The sequence below is a fragment of the Python bivittatus genome, unplaced genomic scaffold (genome assembly GCF_059951505.1).
Source record: "Python bivittatus isolate LINGU-HERP-01145 unplaced genomic scaffold, Pbiv_v1 ctg000570_np1212, whole genome shotgun sequence".
Classification (NCBI taxonomy): Eukaryota; Metazoa; Chordata; class Lepidosauria; order Squamata; family Pythonidae; genus Python; species Python bivittatus.
In genome coordinates, this window is record NW_028277097.1 from 10,700,311 (window position 1) to 10,727,868 (window position 27,558).

At 39.7% G+C, this 27,558-nt stretch overlaps 1 protein-coding gene across 1 annotated transcript; it reads left to right on the top strand.

Annotated features, from left to right (window-relative positions):
• Positions 1 to 1,358: 1,358 nt before the first annotated feature.
• Positions 1,359 to 26,986, top strand: LMAN1 (lectin, mannose binding 1). The gene is made up of 13 exons (XM_007421711.4): positions 1,359 to 1,645; positions 5,380 to 5,534; positions 5,621 to 5,728; positions 9,336 to 9,397; positions 10,963 to 11,062; positions 11,765 to 11,888; positions 13,173 to 13,231; positions 14,087 to 14,219; positions 15,265 to 15,458; positions 15,564 to 15,634; positions 19,750 to 19,903; positions 21,849 to 21,970; positions 24,493 to 26,986. Exons 1-13 carry the CDS (start codon positions 1,408 to 1,410, stop codon positions 24,527 to 24,529), a joined length of 1,557 nt encoding a protein of 518 aa, XP_007421773.1. The 5' UTR covers positions 1,359 to 1,407; the 3' UTR covers positions 24,530 to 26,986.
• Positions 26,987 to 27,558: the final 572 nt, after the last annotated feature.

Consider the following 27,558-nt stretch of genomic DNA (forward strand, 5'->3'; position numbering starts at 1 on the left):
GGACAAGGCCAATCTATGTAGTCACTGAGTTGACCCTTACTGGATGGCACACAATCAATTAATCAAAGTATCTAATTCTGGTTTGAGAATAAAATGTCTTTATAACTCTCATGTTACAGTCCTATTTTAAAATGTCTTCATTCAATAATGTTTCCAGATCTTTGCAATTTTAACAGCTGGAGCCTGAGAGACTTCCCAACCCCTCCAAATCATTTTTGTGTCATGTCATTTAGATTGTAAACCTAAGGACAGAAACTGTATTGTTTATTGTTGAATGTACAATATTCAGGATTTTGCAAGTGTTCCAGAAGAGCAAGAGTAAAATGCCAGTAGTGACAGAAAATTGAACATGGACATTTAATTCACTTCCTTATATAGAAAGTCCCAATAGAAAACTACCAGACAACCTGGGCAGCACTTTGCTGAACTTGATAAGACAAGCAGGGTCAAATCTAGTTAGTACTTAGATGGAAGACCACTAGGAAATCTCAGGATTTAGACAAAACTAAGACATTGGAAAAACATCCCATCAAATAACAAAACATTTCTGCCTTGTGGCCAAGAAAACTACATGAACTGGTCCATGAAGTCATGAGCTTGATTTAAAGGAGACTTTATTCCTCACAGTTAAAAATTCCCAGTGGAAGACCACCAAAATATAAAGATTGTGTATGTATCATCATAATCCTCACTTAATGAAGCAACAAAAATCAAGCGAAAGTATCAAGCCACCTCTAGAACCCCACTACAAGCAATCCTACATGGAAAATAACGTCACATTTCTTCTTCTAAAATGGAAGGAATCTAGGACAGCACTGAAAATATTTGCTTTGTGTTTCGATTTTTTTCCTCACACTTCTATTAAACCATTTCTCTGTGGATTTTAATACCATAGGCTGAATTACGCATATATTCAGGTTACCTTTCCTTTTCTCCTGACAGGATTTCAGCTTAGACCTCCCACCTGGACCGGCCGCTTTTCAGAGGCCAAAGACTACAACTCCCATCACCCCCCACGATGCTGCTGGCGGGGATGATGGGCCCACGCCAGTTAAGAGAAGCGAGCCACCCACGTTGTATTTATCTTTTGCCGATCGACCCTCCCCGCAGCACCCACATGCATGGCGAAAACGGCTTTAAACTATTTCATTCTTATTAATTAATTATCACGGAAACGTTTTTTTCAAAGCGGGGAAGACGCGAAACTATGGTCGCCGCCAAGTCCGAAATAACCGCTCCGCCGGCCCCGCCCACTTGCGCCGCTTTCTGGGCGTGGCGCCACGCCCTCCACGAGCAAGCTGCCGTGCTCTTTGCCCTTTGGCCGTGGGAGGCACCGCCCTTCTGGCGCCCGGACCAATCAGCTAGCGCCCTGTTGGCCAAGCCGGGTTCCATGCAGCAGAGTCCAAGATGGCGGCGCTCTGGGTTCGGAGGGGTGTCTCGGCGGCGGCCGCGAGGAGGCTCTTCGTAGCCGTGCTCCTGTGCCTGAGCTGCCGCTTGCTTCCCGCGGCAGACGCCACCGGCCAGGCGGAAGGCGGCGCTCCTGCTCCCGTGGGACCTCACCGGCGGTTCGAATACAAGTACAGCTTCAAGGGACCGCACTTGGTGCAGTCGGATGGATCGGTGCCCTTCTGGGTGCATACGGGCAGTAAGTACCAGTCATTCCCGAAGAGGGGAGCCGGGCTTTATCTGACCCTGTGATCGGCTCAGGAGTCTGCCCTGAGGGTCAGCACAGCTCGGAAAGGGAAGAGCGCCTCTGGGCATGTGCAGAGTGCAGTCGGTTCGCGTTTGCGGCTCAGCTCTGCTTATCCGTGGTTCGTGGCGGCCTTGTAGGTCAAGGAAGGGATTTCACGGCACACCTTAATAGAAACTTGTCAATTTAGGAGAGTTTCAGAAAATTGATTCTTTGTTGATCTCTAAATATGCCATCCAGCCCCTGTGGCCTGTTGCCTCAACTCTCCTTAATATAAATCCGGAAAGGAATTGACATTTTTCATTGATCTGCATTGCTTATGTATTTTTCCATTCTTTTGTCCCTCTGTGTACTTACCTTGGTGTTTGTATTAGATTGGTCCACCTTACCAACCTTTTGGAGCACTGACAGACAACTTACAGCAGTGAGTTATAAAGCATCTTTTCCCAACCTGCCTTCCAGGAGTCCCGGTTGGGGATGAATATTGCAAAGAGTCCTGTGGCACGCACAGATTTGATCCAGCAAGGCATTTCTTAATGGGAGTCCATGCACCTGAACCATTAGCCCAAACACGTTGCCTTACCCTGCACAGATCCATCCTCCAAACCCCTAATTTCCTGTCTTTGAGTGTAGAAATTGGCAGAGGAAAAGTGGTTACTTGACCCAGAATGAGATACCTTAGTTGGGCATAAAGTGTTAACAAGTTCCTGGGCAAATGTACTTGCATTCAAATGATTGACTGCATTACTCTATACCAGTGTTTTTCAAACTTGGCAACTTTAAGATGTGTGGATTTCAACTCCCAGAATTCCCCAGCCAGCATGCTGGCTGGGGAATTCTGGGAGTTGAAATCCACACATCTTAAAGTTGCCAAGTTTGAAAAACATTGCTCTATACAAAAATAGCAGATTCTTGGTACGTATGATATGGTAAGTATATGCTTACTGCTCAAGTGATGATTATAGTCTGTTGCTGAGGTCTTAGGTTAGATGAGTGGAATGAGAAGACCAAAAAATCTTGTCTGCGCTATACTTACACAGATACTCTTTTCATTCCTCCCAAACCCTGCGAGTGGACCCACTCCTGCTGGTACTTTTTCCTAGTCTTTAATTATTTAACATTGTCACTGAAAAATCTAACAATTACCTCCATCCTTCTTAAGGGAACTAAATCAATCATTGAACCCAAATTCTCCTAAATCTCCCATATTTAGAGAAGTCTCCAAGCCCTTTTGTTAACAGCTTTCCTTTATAGTGGGAGAAGGCATTCCTGGCACCCCTGTCTTTGTGGCATAAGGTATTGGCACAGGTACTGTAATGTTTTATACACTTCAAAAATCATGGCGTGGTCGAATTAGAATGTGTAATACGTTTAGGATTTCAGGGCCTGCTGGGAGAGTAACTTTATTTCAGCTATTTACTGTTTCCATCAGGAGTTCTTCTGCTGTTTTCCAAGGCAGATGACTAATAATCATCTTTCGTTATATGAAATAAGCCATGTCATATGGTCCTTAGGTGAGGTGTGAAGGTATTGCAATAAGAGATCCTGGTCACTGGATCCCTGGTTTCTTCAAGGAATCAAATTCACTTATTTCTTCCTGCTCTACTTTGGAATTACTCTCTTGTATAAGATGGCTAAATTGGAAATGATATCCTTGTGCCTTTTCTATGTATTTTATAGCTAGAAATGTCTTTTGGCTGTGTTGATGTTCAGCAGGTGACTGCAGAGTGATAGTTCATATTCCACCATAAGGCTAGGATTTGTGTGAGCTGATGGCAAATGTGCTAAATGGGATATAGCAACATAGTAACATGCTTTCACTTTTTCTTATCTGGACTTGAGGTTAAGATTAGATTTTGAAGAGTGACTTGGTCACATATGCCATTATAATACAGGCTGCAAGTATCAAAGTATGGCTGAATATTTTATGTACATCCAATATGTAAAACTAAACTGATGTCTTCAGTTTTTTTCGGTCAATTCTTGATATTTATCACTCCGTTTCTATTCTGTGTAGCCGAATCAAATTTTGTAACCAAGAATATAAACTGTGGCTGTATGTTGATGTGTCACTATTTACAGAATGGGAGACTGCCTCGTCCTGCTTTACATCATGACCAGTAACACCTATTCCTGTACACATACACACTTTTAAATTGTTTATCCATCCTGATTTATAATAAACTGTTTACCTGATGCTGATGACATTAAATGGTTGTTGCTTTTGAACTCTGTTTTTGGTGGACTGATAACTTGACTCTAGGGTTTGCTTTTTTTTTTTTTTTAAAGGAGCATGTTGACTTTTTGTTACTGATTAAATCAACACTTGAAATTCCAAACAAATTACCTTTAATATTAACTCCAATTACTGGACAAAAGTTAGCATTTAGCCTAATAGGCTTGTAAATTAGAATTGAGGAACAGTTAAGAAAGTGCTGTGCCAATATTTAAAAACAATTTTGAATACTATTGAGAATGATTCCTCAACTAACACAAATTGTTGCCTATTGGCACACTTCATAATACCTCCTGAAATATAGTATTGGAATTGAGCAAAATTTGGTATGTGTTTACTGTAGCCTGTAAAATGTAATATAAATCCATATTATGATCTATGGCTAGCCTGCATTTCATTTATGAAAACTGATCCTGTAAAGTCTGTTTTCCAGACTCTGGTGTGCACAGTAGCTAAGCTCAGAAACAGCACGGTCGAACTTTTTCACTGTTCTGTGATTAGGGGTTTCTTTGCATTAGGTTCTAGGCTCCCTTAGTGAACCTGAATATCTGTCTCTGCAAAACTAATGCAGAGGTTAGCTGATGTGAAAGAAACGAGTGTCTATATCTCGTTTATTCGGTTTTGCCTGTTGATCCTGTTAATTGTGATGAATTTGAGAGAAGCAAGCAACCCAGAATCACCCACTGAGCTCCAGGGTTGAGCAGGGCTTGAACCTGCATGTTCCCAATCAGAGTCCAAGACCTTCACCACTACTCACTCTCTGTTATGCCACACGGACTCTCTGCATTATGCTACATTGTTGTTGCTGGATATGCCTGATTTATGCTAGATCTAACTCTACAGTATCTACAAACTAGCTCTTTGTGTTTCCACATCCCAGATCTAAAACGTGCCTTTGGGCCTAACGTTTACAAGGCTGAAGCTACAGGCTTACAGTGTGCAAAGCTGACTTCAAGTCCCCAGCTCAGAAATCTCCTTTAAATTTGAAACCTGGGAAGTGCCTAGGAAAATAGCTATTTCTGAACTAAAAAACAGATTTTAAAATCTCGAATGCTTTTGTAGCTCCTGATGATTAGCCTTGCTCATTGTGGTCAATGGTGTGTCTGCAAAGCATGTTCTCATTCTTGCAGACCTTGGAGTAGTGGTGGGGAACCTGAAGCCTACCTGATCATTATGAACTTCAGCTCCCTGCAGCCCTTGTGAGCATTTCCTATGATGACATATTCTGGGAACTGAAGTTCAACAACAGCTGAAGAGCCACCAGTTCTGTTGCCTTAAAGAAATGGAAAGTTCTTGGTGGAAGCATAAACTATGGATGCTCAAGATACAAATGGTGTAATTCCCTGCTCTTCAAAATTGATTCTAGGGCAAGACATCAGTATTTTTGGAAGTAATTCTTTTAACAAGTATGATTTTTAAAAATATTACTACAAATTGTAAACTTCCTTTTTAGATGCTATCCCCAGTGCTGATCAGATAAGAATAACTCCTTCATTAAAGAGCCAAAGAGGATCTGTATGGACAAAAAGCAAGTCTATATTTGAAAACTGGGAGATTGAAGTGACCTTCCGAGTGACTGGAAGAGGGAGAGTAGGAGCTGATGGATTGGTATGTAATATCAGCTGCTTTTTGCAAAATGTACCAGTTGCATAAATCGGAGTGCCTACAATTTAGATTTGCATTTGTCTGAACAGGCAGTCTGGTATACCGAAGGGCAAGGATTAGATGGCCCGGTTTTTGGTGCAGCAGATAACTGGAATGGTATTGGCATTTTCTTTGACTCCTTTGACAACGATGCAAAGGTGAGTGAGAAGATATTGAAGGATATGCTGGGGGTTGAACTTTAAATAGTTTGTATGATTCTATTTTATATTAAATTTGTGCAAAATGGATATCTAGATACTCAACAGTGGTTACAAGGGAAAATGTGAATTCTCATGCATGTTTCTGCAGATGCAAATCTCAGGGAATTCAAGTATTTACTCCAAGAAAAGGTACAGGACCTGCACTTAGCTAAACGTGCAATCTGAATTGAATTGACAGCACTCAGCTTTAATAGGCACTTGGATTCATAAGTTCTCTGTTAATGCCACAATAAGGCTTTCAGCGTAAATCTTTGTATGTCATCTCAAAGAAGAAAGAGATGAGGCAGATTTGGATTCCTGAAACCATTTCTAAGGATTAGTATATGTTAACAAAGATTAGAAAGTGAGAACTTATTTTCTTTTATATGCTAGATCCAAATAGGAACTTGCTGCACACAACAAGAGAAACTAATTTAAGGCATTGTGGTTTGGTGTTTACTGTTCATATGGATATTTGCTATCTGCATTGATAGAGACTGGATTCATATTTTCTGTAAAGTCTTTCTCCTTTTAACTATGTAAGGTGCCCAGACTCATTTGGGAGTCAGGCAGCCTTCCAAATCTAATAAAATAAATAATAAATAGTCCAAATCCACTAAGTCTAGACACTGTAATTTATCCAGTAAACCATGATTAAGTGAACCATAGCTTAGCTCAGTGTGTGAACCTGAGCAGAGGGGAATATATGCCTATTGCATACAGTTCTGTGCATTCCAGATACTTGAAAGAAACCTTCAAGGACAGCATAATGGGAACAACTTTTGCCTATTCTTACTGTCCAGCAACCAGTGTTCAGTGTGTATAACATATACAAATTTGTGAAACTCTCATGGTTGAGTAGAATCATACCATTGCTTAGATTTGCTGTTGTCTAAGATTTATCAACTTGTCTGATCTTTTTCCTGGCTGCATGCGAGTCTATAGTAAGGGTGATTTGATTTCTGTTTTAAAGTCTCAGTTGTAATTCAGATTTTTTAAAGGCTTAGTTGTGATTCGTGGTAATAGCAATGTGACTTAGCAGCTTGTCTTTTGTGTATCTCTCTCTTTTTTTAGGAAAGTGTCACATTTTATAAAAATGTATTTGTCTTTGAGCCTGGAAAAGTTAAGTTCACAATGGAATATTCCAGAGAAATCTGATAAATTCCATTTCTTCTCTAGGCCGTGCCAAGATAGTCTACAGGTTTTCCAGAAGCAAGTCCTCCAAATAATGGATCATGGTGTTCTGGACAAAAGAAGCTTGTTTCAAGGACACCACAATCTGTTTCCAGTTCAGAGAATCGACTTCTGGAAAACCTCCAGACCACTCCCAGAACAGCCAGATTGTTGATAGAACATTAGGGTTTACCTAACCTTACCTTGGAATAATTACAAGGGAGCCAATCTAGATTAGGACCTTTCTATATAGCAAGCAATCAGTCTGGATCAGGAAGTCCTTTGCATGAGAGCTAGGTTTGTTTGAAATGTGACCCCTGCTAGTTCTTCATGTAAGAGTCCTTTCTGAAGACTCAAAAGTAAAAACAAGAGCTAGCTAATACATAGAGACGCTTGAGCTCTCTTTTACGCTGTCAGTTCTCAGAAGATCTGCATTCTGCTACATTTTGGAGTGGCTAGTCATAAGCAGATAAGGCAGAAAAGGTAATTTGTAGCTAACAAATTTCATCTCTAATGTTAGTTAGAAAGATAATGTCTAACTAAATCTTTAGAAAAATCCTTGGCTTTGATTTCTATAGCTACCCATTAAGCTGTTAAGTTCTACTTAGATGTTTACATATTTATGAACAATGGTTTTATTGTTGTTCCCTTGAGAAGAGAGTATGCTACCGCTTGAAGTTGCTGCTTTGTGTATTTTCTTTTTTTAATAGTAATTTTATTAAATATTATAATTACAGTATTAAAAATTAATATAAACTAAAAGAAGAATAGAAAGAAAGAGTAGAAGGTGCAGAAAAGAAAAAAGGGAAAAATAGAGAAATAGAAAAGAAAGAAAAGAATATAGTAAAGAAAAAGAAAAGAAATAAAGAAATGACTTCCAACCTTCATCGCAACAAGTATAAACAATTTTAGTAACTTATGGCCTCCTCTTAAAATACAACAGATGATCTCTTCTTCCCATATCCCATCTCTTATCTATAAAAAATCCATAAAACATTGTCATTTCAGTCCTGGTGTCAGCAAAAATCCATTAAGAGTTACCAGAAATAACATATCTGTGTTAACCTTGATCAAATACATCAACTTTATATTCCTTCCTTTTACTTTAGTTTCTTTACTTTAGTTTCTTCTTCCTTTAGTTCATTCAAATAATGTCATAGAACGTGATTTCTTTTCATTTTTTCTTTGTCCCTTCTCACGAGATTCTTCAAAGCTTTAACAAATCTCTTTTGTAAATCCAATATAGAAAAATTATCCAGGTCACTTTCTTGGTTTATTGTTTGTTAGTCTCTTTTAATTATTAAAACATCAGCCAGGTTTGTTTGTTTGTTTTTTGGTGTGTCCACTGTAATATCTTTTTCCACATTTTTCTTGTAGCCTATCATTTGTAAATCCACTTTCAACTCAGTATTGATCTTGTCAGGTAAAACTTGTTCCTCTTCCATAACATCTTTTAGACACAATCTCCCCATTAATATTAACAGTCTCTATTAATATTAACTTCTGAGCCCATTTCTCAAAAATATCCTTCAGTATGTGCAACATTACAATATTTTGCTCCATTCTGTAATTGTAAGTCAGGTTTATGTGTTCTTCTCCTTTAATTGCAATCTTTAGTTCCCTCTAGTGTCCAATTTTTAAAATCTTATGTGTTTTTTTAAAAAATTCAAACAAAAGCATTTTCCCACAGGAAGGATTCTTTATAATGAATTCCAAAATCTTATTTCAAATTTATCTGACCCTTAGTCTGTTTGTAACTTTCTAAAATCAAAGTTTAATCACCCTTTTGCTGTTTATTCCAAAAAAATATTTTTAAGTTCTTAAACTTCTTATTAAAACTTTCTTTTGCTAAGGACTGAAGAAAGCTCACCCAGTGCTGTAAAACTTGTCGATCCAAAGGTTCTTAATATCTGAAAAGCGGTTAACAAGCAATTCCCAAAAGTGATTAGAAAAGAAACTATACAAACTTAGTGTCCTTTCAAAGGTGTCCACTGTAGTTTGAGCAAGATTCCCTCATCTCCCAGAGTTTTAAACCCACCCAAGGAACAGCTGTCTGGAGCACTTGTGGACGATCTCAAGTCCTCCCCTTGTCTGGAGAGGTTTGAAGAGCCAGGCTACTCGCCAGCTCTTCATTCTTTGCTGCAGTTGTTAGCTCTACTTTTTATGGAGCCATCTTCAGTCCACCATTTCCTCCAGAAGTTGCTGCTTTGGTATTTTCTGACATGACATGTAAAGTCTACACCAAGAGTTCATTATTGTATAGGGTCTAGAATAATGTATTGGGTTTTTTGCAATCTAAATTTCATAATTAAATTGAATAGATATCTAGAAGAGCATCAGTCTTTGTGTCTGATCCTATCTTTATCCTGATTTTTATTTCCTTCCCTCGCAGAAAAACAACCCTGCAGTGATTGTTGTCGGCAATAATGGCAAGCTCCATTATGACCATCAAAAGTAGGTTGTATTTCATCTGAACTATCTTGATTTTCCAGAAGAGAAAGAATATTTATATATTTAACATATATAAGGGAGAAACCATTTTAAACGATTTCTGCCTGTTAAGTTTTTGCTGGGTGGATAGAATAAATACCATGGTCTCCAAGGACTGGAAGATTGGAAGGTTATAAAGTACAGTGCACAGAAACATAACTATTAGCACTGCTTTATTTATTTATTTCTTAAATTATGAACTACTCAACTATGACAGCTCTGGGTGGTATACATTAATAAAGTCATTATTTTAAAAAGTACAAGTAGAAAACTACAGGTGATTGGAACAAGAAAACCATTCCTTCTAAAAGCAATACAACACACAGGATCTGCATCCATCTAGCCCAAGACCTGGAGGAAGAGCAAGATTTTAAGGGCTCTTTTCAACATGGTCAGCGTGGAGGCCAGACAGATCTCAGGAGAATGCAGTTCTAGAGGGGAGATGCTACAAAAATAAGGCTTATTTCCTAGGTCCCATCAGATGACACTGATTAAGAGATGGGACCTGGTACATGCCAATTCTGCCTGATCATACAGGATGGGCAGAAACTATGGAAGACAGATGGTCCCTTAGACTGCCAGCCCCGATGCTGGTGATAACCAGCAGCTTTGGTTAACTGGAAACCTACTGGGAGCCAGTGTAGTTTACAAAGCAGAGATGTTACATGGGCACAATGTGGCATATCCCTAATTGCCTGTGTCACTGCGTTCTAGACCAGTTGCAGCTTCCGAGTGGTTTTCAATGGCAGCTCCATGTAGAGTGCATTGCAATAGTCCACCTGCAAGGTGACCAAAGCACGAGCAACTTAATTGGCTTGCAAGTCCATTTCCTGGTGCCCAGTCCAAGGGTAGAAGTTCAGTCCTTCTGTTGACTCCTTCCCCAGCAGTCCAGCCTGCAAACACTAAAACTTTTTTGTCAGTTGTCTCCAAAGCGAATTCCCATCCCACTTTCTCATCCTTCCCATGAGACTCCTTAAAGTATTGACTCAAAATAGTTCTTCTTTGCCCTCCTATTCTCTGCTCTACCATCTCCCCAGCTCATACTTCACCACCTTATCATGGATTGTCACAATTTCTCCTGCCAGTCTTTCGCTACCCTCAGCATGAACTGGCAGCCTAAGGACATACCCAAAGCTTATCATCTTGCAGCTGCCCAGATTGGCAATTGCAGGTTAGCGGTCTTTTCACGACGTTTATCCATTGCTGCCAGGTTTTTTTTTCCATGAGCCTCCCCAAACCCCTCTCCAGTTCCATTTTCAAAAGTTCCATCTTAAAGATGCTTGTGTACTGGTGCATGCCACAGTTAACAATAATAAATTCCCTCTTAATCCTAGTTGAGTGTTTCACTCATGTGTTAAGGTGTTGTTTGGTGAGGCTGTGTAGTTTTTATTTCATTTAAAATGAAAATAGACTGCTTCTATTTTGTTTTATTAAATGGGCCATATGTTAATTTACATGGGTCCTTACTTTTCGACTGTGGATTAGTCTGGCTTTTAAGTTTGTATTGATAAGATGCTTCTCTTTTAAAGTGACGGTTCCACACAAGCGTTGGCATCATGTCAAAGAGATTTTCGTAACAAGCCTTATCCAGTCCGAGCAAAGATTATGTACTATCAGAAGACGCTAACTGTAAGTACTGTCATCTCTCATTATACTTTCCTGTATGCATATTTAATTATGTGTTTTTGAATAATAGGAACTCATGGCTCCAAAGGAAATTAAAATTATATTTCTGAAAGTGGGAAGAGAAGGCTGAACAGTCATAGCATATGCACAGTTGGTATGATCTGTCATATCTTGTGGAATAATTTTTGCCGTTGCTTAAAGTTTGGCACATCAATAAACTTTTGGGGCTTTGCTGCAGCACAGGAAAATATGGTATATCAACTGCATCTGGCTTGAAAACTTGTAGCAAAGTGGTTCCCAGGTTCTTTTTGAGTGAATAAACGGTGAACGGTCAACCTCAGCTGGAGCTTATATGCTGAAAAGGAAGAGATAATATCTCTAATTAATGAAGAGTGAAATAGTATTTGCAGTTCCAAGACACAAAGCATGAGATACCGAAACAAACTGTTTTATTTTTAAGGACAAAAAGGATTTCTCTTGTAACTCAAAATAACATACTTGCTGAGGATGTTAATAAAAGAAGTCCTTTGTCTAACTGACATAATTTGGTATTGCTGCTCAAATGATCTCAGGTCACAGGACTGGGGTGGAAAAGTTTTAGTTGTCTAGTTCAACTGATTGAGCTAGAAAAATGCAGATCAACTAGGTAGACTGTTGGCCTAACTCTGTATCGGGTGACTTCATATCTCTCCCTTTTCCTCCAAGGTATTAATAAACAATGGCTTTACTCCAGACAGAGAAGACTATGAGTTTTGTGCCAAAGTTGAAGACATGGTGCTGCCTCCTCAAGGATACTTTGGGATCTCTGCAGCAACGGGTGGTCTCGCAGGTGATTTTACTACTCAGGTTACATCTTCCCTGATTATTTTTCCAGGAAATGATTTCCTTCCTTGGGGTAGATAGATATTCAATCAAAATGCCTGCAGATTTAGTATCTGTAAAAAAATGAGGCTGGCACAAAAATGCTCGTCTTTCTGGATGACAACAGATAGAAGAAATTAAGAGGACTAAATGTACAGGGCCAAATGATTGTCATTTTGGCACTTGTTTACACCAGGCAGAAGATGGTGTACAGGTAGTCCTTGACTTATGACCACAATAGGGACCAGAAAATTTGTTGTTAAGTGGTGCAGTCATTAAGCAAGGAATCACATGACCACATCCGATTTTACCACATTTTTTGCAGCAGTCATTAGGCAAATCACTGCAGTTGTTCGGTGAATCACACAGTTCCCCATTGATTTTGCTTGTCAGAAGCCAGCTAGGAAGGTCACAAATGGTGATCATGTGATCCCAGAGCGCTGCAACCATTGTAAATACATGCCAATTGCCAAGCACCTGAATTTTGATCATGTGACTGTGGGGATGCTGTCATGGTTGTAAGTGTGAGGATCAGTTGTAAGTCACTTTTTCAGCGCTGTTGTAACTTTAAATGGTCCCTAAACAAATGGTCGTAAGTCGAGGAATACCTGTATGTGTCCTTTTCAGCCACACCCTAATCTAAATTGAAGGTGTGTTCAAAGGAACAGGTATTTTCAGAAGAGAATTCACTTTTCCGTTCAATGGTGCACTGCCCCCTTAACCTTAAGGGTATTTTGGATGCCTTAGAGAGTATTTGCATTTCACCTTTAAATGTGCAGTGAACTAGAATCTAGCCTTGAGCTTGAGCGATTTTTAAAATCAATGTATGGGGCCTGCCAAATCATTTATTGTACCCAGAATTGTAGGAAACTCCTTTGCCGCCTTACCTTCTGATTTTTGTCCAATGCAACCTTGAGATAATATGTACAGCTAGTTTATGCAGTGTCTTATCTATCTTCAGACATAAATTTCTTGCCACATGGTTAGAAAATCATAACTTGCTAGAATGACGAGTGAAAGTTCATTCACATTTACTTGCTGTTGTTTGATGTGGATCCCATCTTATCAGTCCACCATTTACGAAGGTGTGCTACCAATTCTGGCCATAGGCAAACATTCATACACCCAACCTTCTTTGTGCTCCCAGCCAGATAATAGGTGAAATGGGATGCCTTTTACATTGCTAAGTCATTCTGCTGAGTTAGGATAACGTTGACAAATTGTTTTGATACGTTTCTGAATATTTATCTAGATGACCATGATGTCTTGTCATTCCTGACTTTTCAGTTGACAGAGCCTGGCAAAATGGCGGTAGGTATCTTTGGATTATGTATTTATTTTGCATGCTCACTGTGGCTTTTGGAAGGAAAGTTTTTTTCCTTTGGTTTCAGTGTTTGAGACTTCAATCTTAAGAATATGCAGAGGGAGCATTCCCAGTTAAACAGAACAAGAGTTTGCAGCTGTGTTAGTGCTGAATCTTTGAGTAGGATAGATAAACTTCTTAGAAAGTAATATATTTTTAAAAACAGGCTAATTATAGATTTTTAATGGCATTATGGACTTACAGCGTAAGTTTTGTGGTCCTTCCATTTTTGTTAATTATGCCATGGAAACTTAGATGATTGGAAGGGTCTCCAAGTGTTTCAGAAACAAAAGTTAGAACTAGGAATTGCCTAGGAGTGCTTTAGCTTTATTCAGGCATTAGTCATCACATAATTATGTTCACAGAAGGAGAAGAATGGAGCTATGTTCACACATACCCCTCCCCATTGTTTCATCTTCCTTGCTGGCCCTGTCTTCTTCTTTGCACTGAAGGAACAGGTCAGAAGTGGTGAGCCTTTTCTGTCCACATACCCTTCTCATGCATTTAGAAGCCTGATTCAGCAAAATCTGGAATTGCATGGTGGAGTCTACGTGGGCAAAGCAGACACTCTGCTCAGGCTTTTCTCATCTAACGTGGTGGGGTAAAGCTTGGCAGGAAATGAGGGTAAAAATCCGTGAATGCAGCCCTGTAGTTCCCTTTACATAAAGGCAATCAGGTAGGACGTATGAACCAGTTCAGCTTCTTTGAACTGTCCCTTGGGCGCACCAAAATGTTAAAGTGCCTCATGCCAGGAGTGCTTGTCCAATTTTAAGATGCCTTTTTATTCAAAATTGGTTTCATAGCCTCCGCCAGATACAGAAATTGCTGAAAAGGACAAAGAGAAATATCAAGAAGAGTTTGAGCATTTCCAGCAAGAGTTGGACAAAAGGAAGGAGGAGTTTCAGAAAGAGCATCCTGGCGTGCAAGGCCAGCCAAGTAAGTAGTCAAGGGATGTAGAAAACCATGTCTGAATTGAAAGAGTTGCTTCCCTGAGTAGGCATTCATTCTGATCTGGTGGCAAACAAGATTCTTTGCTAGGCTATCCATGTGAGAACAGCTAGAGGGTCCTGTAGTTCTATCATTATCACAGTCGAATCCAGATGGCACATAAAGAAGTGACGATCTTTGGTTTGCAATGCATTCAGTCTGCTGTAGTTGGCAGTTCCTTTAACCCAGGCAGGGGAACTGTACAGCAGGGGAACTGCATACAGCCCAACGGCATCTTTTTTGTTGCTTCCAAAGCCCCCCCTCTTCCCCCACAGGAGTGAAGAGGACTGAAAAGGTGGTTCTTTTTTTTTTTTTTTGGTCTGGAGAGGGGTGGGGTTTGTGCGGGAGGGGGGTTTAAGAAATGATGTAAGTGCCTTAAAGTCTGCAAATTCTTAAGGCCCCGGTTTCATTCCTTTAAAATCCTTCTGAACCCCCTTCTGAAAATGGGTTCTGGCTTTGCCCATTTCTGGATTGTGGCCTTTAACATCTCATGCAAAATCTAGTGTAGCCTTCAAACCCACAGAAGTTACACTCCTCTATCTGCCAGTTTGTGGCTTTATTCCCTCTTTTTATTATACCGCATCTTAAAACTGGTTTAAGGGCACTCTTAAAAGATGAGTCAAGTCCAGGTCGCTTTCCATTGCCAGTTCCATCAGATTCCTTTGAAATTGAAATTCTTCATCCACTCACTTGGGCGTAAGTCATGTTAACTTCACTGAGGCTCATAAATGGGATTTACTTCGGGGACAGACATATATAGGATTGTGCTATTAATTAAACATCATAAATGGACAGTTCTTACTCTGAACTGCCTTTGTACTTCCCTCTGAGTTGTGTGTCTTACTGAGAACATCTTCTCAATTAAATTCACACAGAAAGACAGCAAGCGGTTAAGTATACATTTAAATGCAGTTACGTTGGGACCGTTTAAGGGATGCAAAACCAGAATGTCCCACCTGTTTTCTTTAAGCAGTTGATCTTCTTTTTCTTTAAGCGGATGATCTCTTTGAGACGGTGAGTGATCGTGAGCTGAGGCAAATCTTCGAAGGCCAAAATCGAATTCATCTGGAAATAAAACAACTCAACAGGCAATTAGATATGATTCTGGATGAACAGAGAAGATACGTGTCTGCAGTAACAGAAGAGATTTCCAAAAGAGGGGCAAATGTCCCTAGCCATCAAGGGCAGGTATACTGTTGGTGCCTATGTTACAATTCTCTGTTTTGCCAGTTTTGTCCTTTTCACTAACAGTACTATTCAATTCTCTCTTTCTTTTTTAAAAAAAAATTATAGGTCTCCCAGTTAGAACTTGACAGTGTCATAAAAACTCAAGAAGAGGTCCTGAGACAAGTCAGTGAAATGAAGTAAGGATCTACATGTGTAGAAGACATAGCATCCCAGTTTGTGTCCAATATTATATAGTATTAATATTATTATAGAACTGTTGTTGGGGCATGAACTACCCCGATAAGTAGAACAGCTTCAAAGAAAACCCAGAGTTTTTTCTTAGTGCTGTTCATTGAAACTCCACACTTTCTGTTTATTCTTAGATAGCCTATCTGTCTAAGTTTTTTCTAAATGACTCTTGATGTTAACAGTATAGCAAGTACATTTGAGGTCCTTATGCAGTGGTTGGGTAAACAAGTCACTTATTTGTGATGCAGCGAAGGGAGGATATGAGCCTGTTGAATCTACCATCTTTGCAGCAGAACAGATGGAGTTTATTGAAGCTGGAGGAGAAGTTGAGATAAGGATTTGACTAAGTTCTGAGTTTCTTGCAGAAGGAAAGATGGTTCCTGAGCTGCTGTATTTTGGAGTACTTATCCAGCAAATAGCTCCTGTGCTATTAGTATCAGTGTTGTATGGATATAGTCTAGGAGCATGTATTACCTTTTCCTTCCAAGTGTGCAGACCTTTTGCTCTGGAGGTTAAGTGTGGACTTTCTGAGCAGTGATTTCACAATTCTTTAGTGGGCATGTCACACAAGAAAAAGTTTGCAGTTGAACTGCTTGTGAATTTACTGTGTTTCTCCCATTTTCAGTTGTGGAGAGGGGATATGGGGAATTAAATCCTCTAATAACTTGTTAGAAATTTTCTTGGGATTATTGTGCAAGAGTTATGAGCCATGATTTCCTAATATTAATAGGTCATGGACTGCTTTTCTAGTGTATCCAAGCGGATCACCTTTTACTGTATCAAATTTAAATTATAGAATTTTCTTGTTTTCTCCCATGTTCAACATCACCCGTATTTTAATGCTCTTGACAAATCAAAACAAACCTAAATTAGATTTTTAATGAACCACATAAGTCTGTTCTTTTTACATGACTACTTTTTAATATTTTCAGGATGAGATTAAAAAACATCTTGTAGTGGATTTTTTTTAAAGCAAATGGAATTCCCGTACATTTTGCATCTTGTTTAGAAGGCAAAGACTTCTTGTTCATGTAAATTTTCATGTCAAGATTTGTTATGTTTCCTAATTGCTTCATTAGAAAAGACTCTGTTGAACAGCATTGTTGAAACTGAGTGCACAACATCTACTGTGTTCTATACAGTATATGGACGTTTGATTGCTAATCTTGCATTTTTACTTATCTCCAGTGATTATTTTTCCTCTTATTTTGTTTTATTGCTTTAATATTGCAAAAACTAAGTGTGGGTGAGACAAAAAACATAAGACAAATCAAGTGAAAAAAGAAAGAAAAAAGAAACAGCAAAAAATATGTTACATCTAGGAAATCATTCAGCCAGCTCATTAAATCTTGGCCACAGGAATAACATTGATTATTCTTTCCAAAAGCAGGTTGTAAATCTGGGGCTGCACTATCTTTCCAATGTTAAAGAGTAATTTTTTTTTTTTTTGGCTATCTCAATGCTTGATAAATCTATAATTCTTTATATATAATATATAATAAATTCCACAGTTTACATCCAGATCTTTAAACCATGTTGATTTTTGTAATACTGTATTACATATTACAGTGTTACATACAGATAGTCCTTGGGTACAACCACTTGTTCAGCGACCATTCAAAGTTATGACAGCACTGAATGAGTGGTGGTTACAACCAGTCCTTGAAGTTCCAGCTGTCCCAGTACCCCTGTGGTCATGTGATTGCAATCTGGGCACTTGGCAACCGGCCTGCACTTATGACAGTTGCAGCATCCTTCGGGCACATGATCATGATTTGTGATATTCCCTGCTGGCTTCCCACAAGCAAAATCAATGGGGAAGCCACCAGGATGTTGCAAGTCATTCGGGTAAGTCTCCCCCACCCATGCACCCTCTTCCAGCCTCTCTGTGCTCTCACCATGCCTCGCCAGCCACCCATACACCCTCACGCACCCTCCTCCCCCAGCAGCAGCCATCCCAAGCCTGCCGTGCTCACACTGTGTCTCCTCAGCCCCCAGCACACCCCCTCACTCCCTCTCCCACCTGGTAGCAGCCACTTACCTGCCTGCTGGCCTGCTTGCATGCCACCTGGGACTTGCAACTTCCTGCTGGCTTCCCCACAGACTTTGGTTGCCGGAAGCTGGCAAGAAGTTGTGAGGAATGATCCATGATTCTCACTTAACAATGGCAACGGGGAGTGCAGGGATTGCCATTGCGAAGTGATGCAGTCACATGACATCGCCCTTTACAACTGCATTGTTTAGCAACAGAAATTCAGGACCCAATTGCCGTCATAACTGGAGGACTACCTGTATTACAAGCTTCCCAGAGTCATGAATGTGAGATGGGCGGCTATGTAAATTGAATAAATAAAAATAGAATAAATATTAAATGAAAACAAGGAACACTGAGATAAATCTATATCATATGAGCAAGTGTGTTCCCACCCACCCCTTTTCACATTTCAAGTACTGTGATGTTGATAGTCAGCCTTGTAAACATTGTTTGGGGTGTCCAGCAAGTAAGAAACATAATCTTTTGTGAAATTAGTCTTGTCTTAAGATAATGAGAAGCATACATTGATAATTTTTGAGACCTTTAGCCATTGATTTGTTAATACTGGATATTCCACTCCTCACTCCTGAGTTCTTGCAGATCCTTAGCAATACTTTTTAATTGCTTATTTAAAATAATTTGGATTTTAGAATCATCCAAAACACATTCCAATACGGAAAGTAATTTGGGAATTGCACAAGATGCTCCTGAAGCATTTGGGCCAAATTGTGAAATCAAGAGATGTTTCAATTGAGTACTTTGCAATTTTAGGCAATACAAATTCCTCCTTCAATCAACTATGACTTCCAGAAAGCAGATTCAGCTGCAATTTTCAAACTGGGATTATCTCAGAATGTAAATCTGTCATGGAATAAATTATATTTCTGCCCCAATGTGTTCCAGATGTTCTTTGCAGTCTTTAAAGCTGGACATGCAAGTATGGTCTGCAGTTAGGTAATGCTCATTATACAAAAATACTACTGGCCCCTGGAAAAGATAAAATTGTTCCTTCCCCATCAAATTCAGAGTGCTGCAGCTGCAGTTTCTCCAGCACTCTAGGTAGATTTGAAAAATAAGTTCTCCTCTGAAGTTTCCAACAGTTGCTGGAGCTTGAGCAACCTAAGCCAGAAATACCAAATCTAATATCGTGTGCAAAAGCCCATCTGCCATGCACATTTTTGTGTGGCAAATTTAAAAAAAAAAAAATGTCTCTGGCTATTTAAAGTCTGGGACATCGACAATAGAGCTCTTGCTAAAAATGGAACAAAGTCCCCGCTATGATGTCAAAGGGATTCCAAAATAATATGCTAATTGTGCCTATAGTGATTTTTTTTTAACTTGATCACTTGCTTTTCGGGGAGAAAATGAATGACGAAGCCCAATGATGAAGCTGAAAGTCAGGAAAGCAAAATTCCACATCATTATGTGTTAATGGTAATTTAGATTTAAAAAAACTAAGTATAGCTTAAATTGTTATTAATTTTTCCAGTGTGTATCTTTTCCCACAAACTCACTGGGATTTTTAAACAATCTATTTATGTCTGAGATTTTAAAAATGGATATATTTGCATCTATAAATCAATACAATTTTCTTGAGATAACTTTTCCCATGTGTTTAAAAAAATTAAAACAATAATTAAAATCCAATTATAAATTTCCATTGAATCATTAGAACCTTTAGAAAGTATATGAGATTTTCTCAAATTAATAACTTGATAAATTGTCGAATTGTTGCACAATGGCAGTATATTTTGTTACAAAACATATGTAATTATCATCATACAATAGCAGCTTTTATTTATTTATTTGTTTGTCCAATTTATATAGTTGAACTTTGGCCTGGACATTAAATTGAATTTGTTTCCTTTGAACCTAAAGTTTGTTTCCTTTAAACCTAAAGTTCTGTGCTGCAGAAGGGTTCAAGAGGCAGTTCAGCTCAATTTTAGTTTACATTTCCCATATGATTATTTAAAAAGTTAAGGGTATGAAATAACATATTGATGTGAGCATTCTTGCCTCTCTTTCCAGAAATTCCATGGGGGAAGCTCTGCGGCTAGTCGGTGGCATTCAGCACCTTGGTTCTGCTGGTGGGATCTATGAAACAACACAGCATTTCAATGACATTAAGGAACATCTCCATGTCGTAAAGAGGGACATTGAGCATTTAGTCCAGAGGAATATGGTATCTATTGCTATTTGTGTTCTGCTTTTTTGGGAGCAGGGGAGGACTGTCCGAAAAAGTCAACACAGTGGCTACAACTGCAAAGTCCTGCCCCCTTTTAAGTGCACTCCACACAAAAATGGTGTGGGGCTTTGATCACATGGTTGCAGTTGTGTCTTGACATTTTTGATCTCTACAGATGCCCCAATGAGTCTACTCCCTGTACCCATATGCTTCCATATGTTGGAATTTGAGAAAGGGCTTCTGCATAAACTGGTCAGACAAAATTCAATATTTGTATTTAATAGTAATCAGATAACAAACTCCACCCTCCAAGTGGGAACAAGGTTGAGAACAACTGAACTTTTTTTCTACTAGAGACTACCCTAGAGCCCCTCCAATACAGGTAGTCCTTGCTTAACGTCCATTTGTTCAGTGATCATTCGAAGTTACCGATTTATGACTGGTCCCCAAAGTTCTGGCCATTGCAGCACCCCTGTGATTACATAAAATTTGGGCCCACCTGCTTTTGACCACCCACCTACCCCCTGCCACCCAGCACCACCATACCATGCACCACTACTGTACCAGCTGGGGCCTTCTTTCATGACACCTTCTTTCACAGTGGTGCAGCCAGGGCTTCTCTCGTGTGCCAGCCAGGGCCTTCTTTTGCAAAAGAAGGACCTGGCTGGCACGCAAAAGAAGGCTGGTATGTGAAAGAAGGTTCCAGCTAGAAGGGTACTTCTTTGGTACCGGTGCAGCCAGGGCCTTTCGCTTCATGGCCAGGGCCTTCTTTCATGAAGGTGGGGCGCAAACAGAGGCCCTGGCCAGCACGCAGGAGAAGGCCCTAGCTGTACCAGCACAAAAGAAGGCCCCCGCCAGTACAGTATGGCACAAGGCATGGCAGGCACAGCATCGATAGGCAGGGCTAGGCAGCGGTGGGCGGGGCCAGGTGGTGGTGGCAGCAGGTAGGTGGTGGCCAAAAGGTCAGAGATGGGGAGATAGGTGGATGGGGGGCATCCTGTACCTTCTTCCAAGAACGTCTTGGATCCAGGTGGGTCCTCACCTAACAACTGTGAGGGATTCACTCAATGACAGCAACTGGGTTTGCTGGAACTGCTGATGCTAAGCAGAGTGGTCACTTAACGACTGTGATGTTTCGCTTCACGACTGTGTCACTTAGCGACAGAGTTGCCGGTCCCAGTTAGGGCCATTAAGTGAGGACTACAGTATCTGTACTTGATGTTAAATTATAATTTCTAATCTACCAGAAGGGAGAAAATGTTTAATACATGAGGGAGTGCTCACCTCAGTATATTTAATTATTTTAAATTAAAGCTAAATTAAATGTAGGTTTTATTCTGGCCTTAAGTGTTTTTTTTGCCTTGTTCCAGTCTGCTTGGAGTACAGGTCTTATCACACTGCTCAAAGGTTCTTGGCCTGAAAAAAGGCTGTCCAAAATAATTTCAAGGCTTTTATTGGTTTTCTATGTAAATCTGTTAAATCCTTTTGGCCTAACAAGAAGCATATCTGCAACTTGATAAATTGGCATCTTTAATGATCTTGGGCCAGTGACAGAAACTCACATGATAGGGCATTGACTGAGATTTATCATCTGCTGTTGCATCTCCTTATAACTGCCTTTTCCTGGCCTTTTGAGGTGGGACTAAACACTGTTAAAACAAATTCTCCACTTATTTACTCATCAAATTTTCCTGGGAAATGAGAAGCAGCAGCAATAGTAGAGATGGGGAGATTGGGAATCAACACTACAGTGGTACTCCAAAAGCATTTCTTGGCCTTTTCTTGCACAGGGTGTTGAAAAAAAAAAAACCCACAACATATCTTAAAAAAACCCACCACAACATATCTTAAAGCATGCCTGCACAACAGCCAAAACAAATTGGAGTGCGCTCTTAGATTCTGCTTGTTGAAGAATAATGTCATCATCTTGCTTGTCTTTCAGCCATCAAATGAAAAACCCAAATGCCCAGAGTTACCGCAGTTTCCATCATGTTTATCTACAACCCACTTCTTTATATTTGTAGCAGTCCAGACGCTACTGTTTATTGGTTACATCATGTACAGGTAAGTGTGGTCTTGAACATACATTGCAAACAGGGATGGCACTTGAGGAATAGAACTGAACGGGTGGCTTGGAAATGAACATCTGTCCGTTCTAAGCAAATACTAAAAGCTGGTGAAAGACATAAAACTAAATTTTAAAAAACACACACAGAAAGATGCTGCTTTTCCCTGGCATCAGTGGATTTAAGATGCTGGTGCTTGGCGCCAATACGTCTGCATTTTGCCATTATGTCTGCATTCTTTGCTGTCATATACCATGCTATGTAAGTGCTTAGGAATTTTCAGACGTGCATTTTTTTTTTAAAAAAAAAGTATAATTCACATTCTCACTATCACATTTTAGTATTTAGGATCCTTTTTGGCCTTTTTGAAAACTCACTCTTAGGGTTTTGCAGCACTTACAACAGGAACCCTTCTTCACTCTGTACATACAGAAACCCGCCTCCATTAAGGAAATACTCACAGTCTTTTGGAACCTGCATTCACAAGGGGGTGTAAAAAGGGGCAGGTGACAACACACAGGTCATGACATCCCTGTGTAAATTATACAATTCACCCCACTGGTGTGATGGTGTCATGATTTATTTATTTATTTATTTATTTATATTTATTTATTTATTTATTTCATGTTTGTGACTGTCCATCTCACTGAAGAGTGACTCTGGGCGGTTTTAACATCATCAGGTTTTCACTCTATTCTATATTGTATGGTACTGTATTCTAGTACTATATAGTACTATATATCAGTGTTTCTCAACCTTGGTGACTTTAAGAGGAGTGGACTTAAAATCCCAGGATTCCTCAGCCAGCCATGCCTGGAGCTGCTATGGGCAGTGATACTCCTGGAGGAGGGATTTTTGGTCTTGTTTCCATTGGGGGGGGGATTGGAGGAGTATTTTTTTTTTTAAGTTTTTAGGTGTATATAGTTTACCAGAGGCTTAACATGCTATGTTTGTGTTGCTTCTCAACAAGAATCGGCAGAAAGCTGGGCAGCCATCTGGGGATTTGCCACCAATGTTTAGCGATGGAATCTTGGGGACCTCAGATGGCTATAAAATAGAGAGGGGGCTCCAAGTCAGGTTTCCCAAAATATCAAAGTAAGCTGCCTTGCAGTAACAAAACAAGTATCTTTGATCTTTCCCTTGTTGTCAGCATTCAAGATTGCCCAACCAACTTTTTTTTCTCATTCTAGAGCCAAGTTAATTGACTCAAAAATGTTGATGATGATCAACATGTTTTAGACTAGAGCATCAGTGGACAAGCTGCTAAGCTCTGGAATGCACATCTTTTCTTGTCATGAAAATGCTATATATGGGGTCAAAGTTGGGAGGAGCGACTGGTTGGGGAGGTTGGATTTCAGGAATGAGCTGAAATGATGTAGGAGCTGGGTTGGATCCAGGGGTGACCAGGCTCAAGTCCTGGTGATGAAGCAAGTCTTTCTCAGCACAGTCTTCACTATTTATTTGTATTTATTTATTAAATTTGTATGCCGCCCATCTCCCCCAGTGGGTGACTCTGGGTGGCTCACAGTAAAAGTAAAAGCCACAAACAGTTAAAAAATAAATACCCCCATTCATTTAATTAATTAAAAAGTCAAACTACAGAAACAAACCCTATACATAAAAACTAAAAAACATTCAAGATGACGGGGCAGTACCACCAATTATCCCGCAATCCACTTCTACTAGTGTGAGCTCCCATGCGGTCCCCAGGCCATCTGACATAGCCAGAATTTCATGCTCTTCCTGAAGGCCATGAGAGTGGGGGCACACCGCACCTCAGGAGGTAGGTTGTTCCGCAGAGCGGGGGCCACAGCAGAAAAGGCCCTCTTCCTAGATCCCACCAGTCAAAATTCCTTGACTGGTGGAGTCTGCAACATGCCCCTTCTGCCGGACCGAGTGGGGTGGGCTGAGATAACTATAGGATTCTTATGTGAATAAAACTGGGATGGACAAAATATTAAATAAGTTGCCTTGTGTCCCTTAAGGAAAGATTAAAGTAGAAATACGTAATGCAACTAAATGAAGTTTTACAAACAGGTGCAAGGAAGAATTAAGCACTTCCAGCTCCTTCTGTGGGGAATTTTCCTTTTGCAACACAAAATGGATCGAGTGCATTCCTTGTATGTCATTCTAATTTAATTATTAGTCTCTCACTAAAAGGCATTGTGTGGGAAATAACATTGGTCCAAATGGCTCTGCTTCTGTCGATCTCTTTACTTCAAAATGTATTCATTGAACGTAAACCACCTGAAGTAATTGTTAAACTTATTTCAATAGTTGGTCTGAGTTGGTTTTGAGATCTTGAAGAGTGTAGTGAGGTTAATTATTTCAGATTAGAGTGCAAAGAAGGCCATGTTCAGCCCAAGAAGCTTATGTTGGGGCCAGGCCAGGCTGCCCTGTCTCCTCCTCTGAACTCCAGCGCATTCTTGGATCTGAAAGAATCACTGCCTTGTTGAGACAGACAAAAAGCTCTCTAAAGTCAGTTGAGCTAATGGATTTATCTTTCTTTTGTGTCTGCAGGAGTCAGCAAGAAGCAGCAGCAAAGAAGTTCTTTTGATGGCCACTCTATTGTGCATTCCAGAGGTGCATGGAAGGCATTGCACTAGTTGCAGAAGAGGGGAACCCTAGTGTTTAAAATGCTTCAATATTTTAAATTATTGAGTTTTTTTTTAAAACCAAGTACACTGAATTCTGGATTACAATGTTATAAAACTGACAGATTCCAAGGCAGAAAGGAGGCAAATTCTGTCTTTGAGCTTCCAGGAGAGATTGATGGATGGAATATGCCTTTACTTGATTGTCAGAATACAACCCAGGTAGGGTCTTGGGACAGGAGTATTTCTCACACCTATTTCTACATTCTTATTTGGGGAGATTGTGGAAGGCAGAAAGACTTGCTGTAAAATATTTGTTGTATGTCTCAGAGGGGAGGGGAAGCAGGCAGGCAATGGGGTTTTGAAACTGCGTTCCCCTTCAGAGTTTTAAGAAATTGCAAAAAAGCCATTTAACCTTGTGGGCAGCGTTAGATGAGCAGAGGTTTAATTCTGTCAATCCAACTTAAAAAAAATAGATTTTCAGAAACAGTGATCAGCAGAGGTATTGAATGAAGGAGTTTGTAGAACAGCTCAATTCTTAATGGTGCAATTTTTCCGTGTAGAAAAAGATAGGAGGGAACAAGATCTTTCTAGCACGTTTTGATACAGTTCTTTGTATTCGCATTGATCATACTTTTGTAAAAGTGTTCTTTAATCTCTCTTCAACGAAGAGACCCTAGCTTGCATGATCTTGAAATTCACCTGACTTGGGAGAATATGATATAGTGGTGATCTTCAAAATGTATTCATTGAACATTACAAATCACACTGACCTTGCATTGAATTCTTCAAAGTGGTATGGTCCTCTCCAAAGCCAGGAGTATTGTGTATATACGCCGAATGGCATTGTTAAAAAAAATCCAAGCTTGTTCTCCTGTTTTTACTGAACCAGTATTGTTCTTAATCCGCAAGTATTCTGATGTCTTACCTGCGTTTATTATGTAATCCTTCTTAAGGCAGTTCCGGAACAGCAAATGTGAATTTACTCTCACCTGTGTCTTGCGCTTGTAGTGCTGACTTGACATTTCATTTTTATGCACCTGGAATTTGTAATGGAATAGCTTTCCAATATCGTTAAGTGTTCAAATTCCTCTAAACTTAAAATATTGAAAGGCAAGCAATGTCCACTCTATCTAGTATTACATACGTTGAAGGCATTGTTTGCAAATCTGAGAAACAGAACAAATCTATGCAATTCTCTCCCTTGGAAGATACTGGTAGCATTATGTTAGGATTTATAAACAGAAAGTTTTCCATCAAGTTTTTGAAACCATGTAACTGCAAAATACCTTTCTGCAACTCACAATTGAGGACAAGTAAGCAGACTTATTTTTGTCAACCAAGATCACTCAAAAGGGCCATTATCCATTCTGTGTCACACCAGCAAATATTTTTACAGGTGCCTTGGACAAATAAAAACCAAATGTATGTTGTAAAAATGACCTACGACTCAAGGGTTTGTGAGATTTGAACTTTCACTCAAGAAGACACTGCTTTTTTTATGCAGAAAAAGGTGGATTCTGTTGTGTTGTTTTTCTTGGAATATGCTTGGGTCAGGATGCAGATCTTGTAGATAAACATCTATATTTTCTTTTGACGTAATGTGAATCTACCAAGCTGAGAATTAAAATATTGAAGCAATTGGTGGTATTGTATCTTGTGTTCAGAGGGGACGGAGCTGAACTCGGAAGCATTGTTAGACTGGAGTTAATCTCTTAGCAGTAATTACAGCTTTCACCTTCACTCAGAGTGGACAGATTCCAATACAAGGTCCCTCATGGTCCCAGCAAATACATACAATGCACGCACTTGTGAAAGGTTGTTACCTCACAACTTGCATTTTCGCACATCTATAGCCCTGTGTGGCATATAACTAAACATTTCTAGTCCCATTTTAAAGTTCAGTAGAGATAGCATGCACATTTTGTGATCTGCCCATCCTTTTCATTATGGTAGCAATCAACACTATTTTACGGGCCCATCATGCACAATGTGAGATTGCAGAATTGGTGTTCTTAATCTTCACAAAATTGTTGATATAGGCATTGTGAATTGATGCATTCTGCAGCAGGATTGAAAAAAAAGGAGTGATGTTGAACTTTGAACATTAGTAACTTTGACACAGTAAAGGTGATAGAAGAGAGCCAGTTTGATGTAGTGGTTAAGGCACCAGGCTAGAAATTGAGAGGCTGTGAGTTCTAGTCTCTAGGCTGTGAGTTCTAGTTGAGCCAACTGGGTGACCTTGGGCCAGTCACTCTCTTTCAGCCCTAGGAAGGAGGCAGTGGCAAATCACTTCCAAAAAACCTTGCCAAGAAAACTGCAGGGACTAGTCCAGGCAGTCGCCAGGAGCCAGGACTACCCAAAAGCATGTGTGTGTGTGCGCGCGCACACACACAGACACATATGCAAAAATACAAAACCCTGATAGAAAGCCAATGACTGCAGAATTCTCTTAACTAGAAATACAGTTCACCTGCTGGTAAAATGTACAGTTTTTCACAGAAACTTTGGAAATGTAATTGCCAACTCTTGTATGCTTTTGAAGAGCACTGTTCTATTTGTTTCCAGATTAAAACATCTAAATAAATCAGAGTTTTATTTGAATAAATAAGTTATACTTAGGAAATTTTGGTGAAGTTTGTAATTTTGCAAAGGTACATGCTGATGACAAAAGAAAGGAAGACCATTAATTTACTCTTCAGATTATTTGTCTAACTTCTAATCCTCTGCCTGCAAATTAGAAGATGGTAACGTTCCATCCAGACCAAGATACTGAAAAATCTCCGACTGACATTTGATTTTCACCACTTCCGTGGGAATAGTGCCCAAACTGCCCCTTCTTCAGACTCAGCATTTCCACACATGAAGCTTCTTTGTCGGTACCCAGCGCTTTGCTTGGAAATATGCTTCCTCCCTCCCTACCCAAACCCTGAAAGTGAACTAGGATGATAAACATTCTCTGGGGCTAGAGAGATGCCAAGGGGCAGTTTTA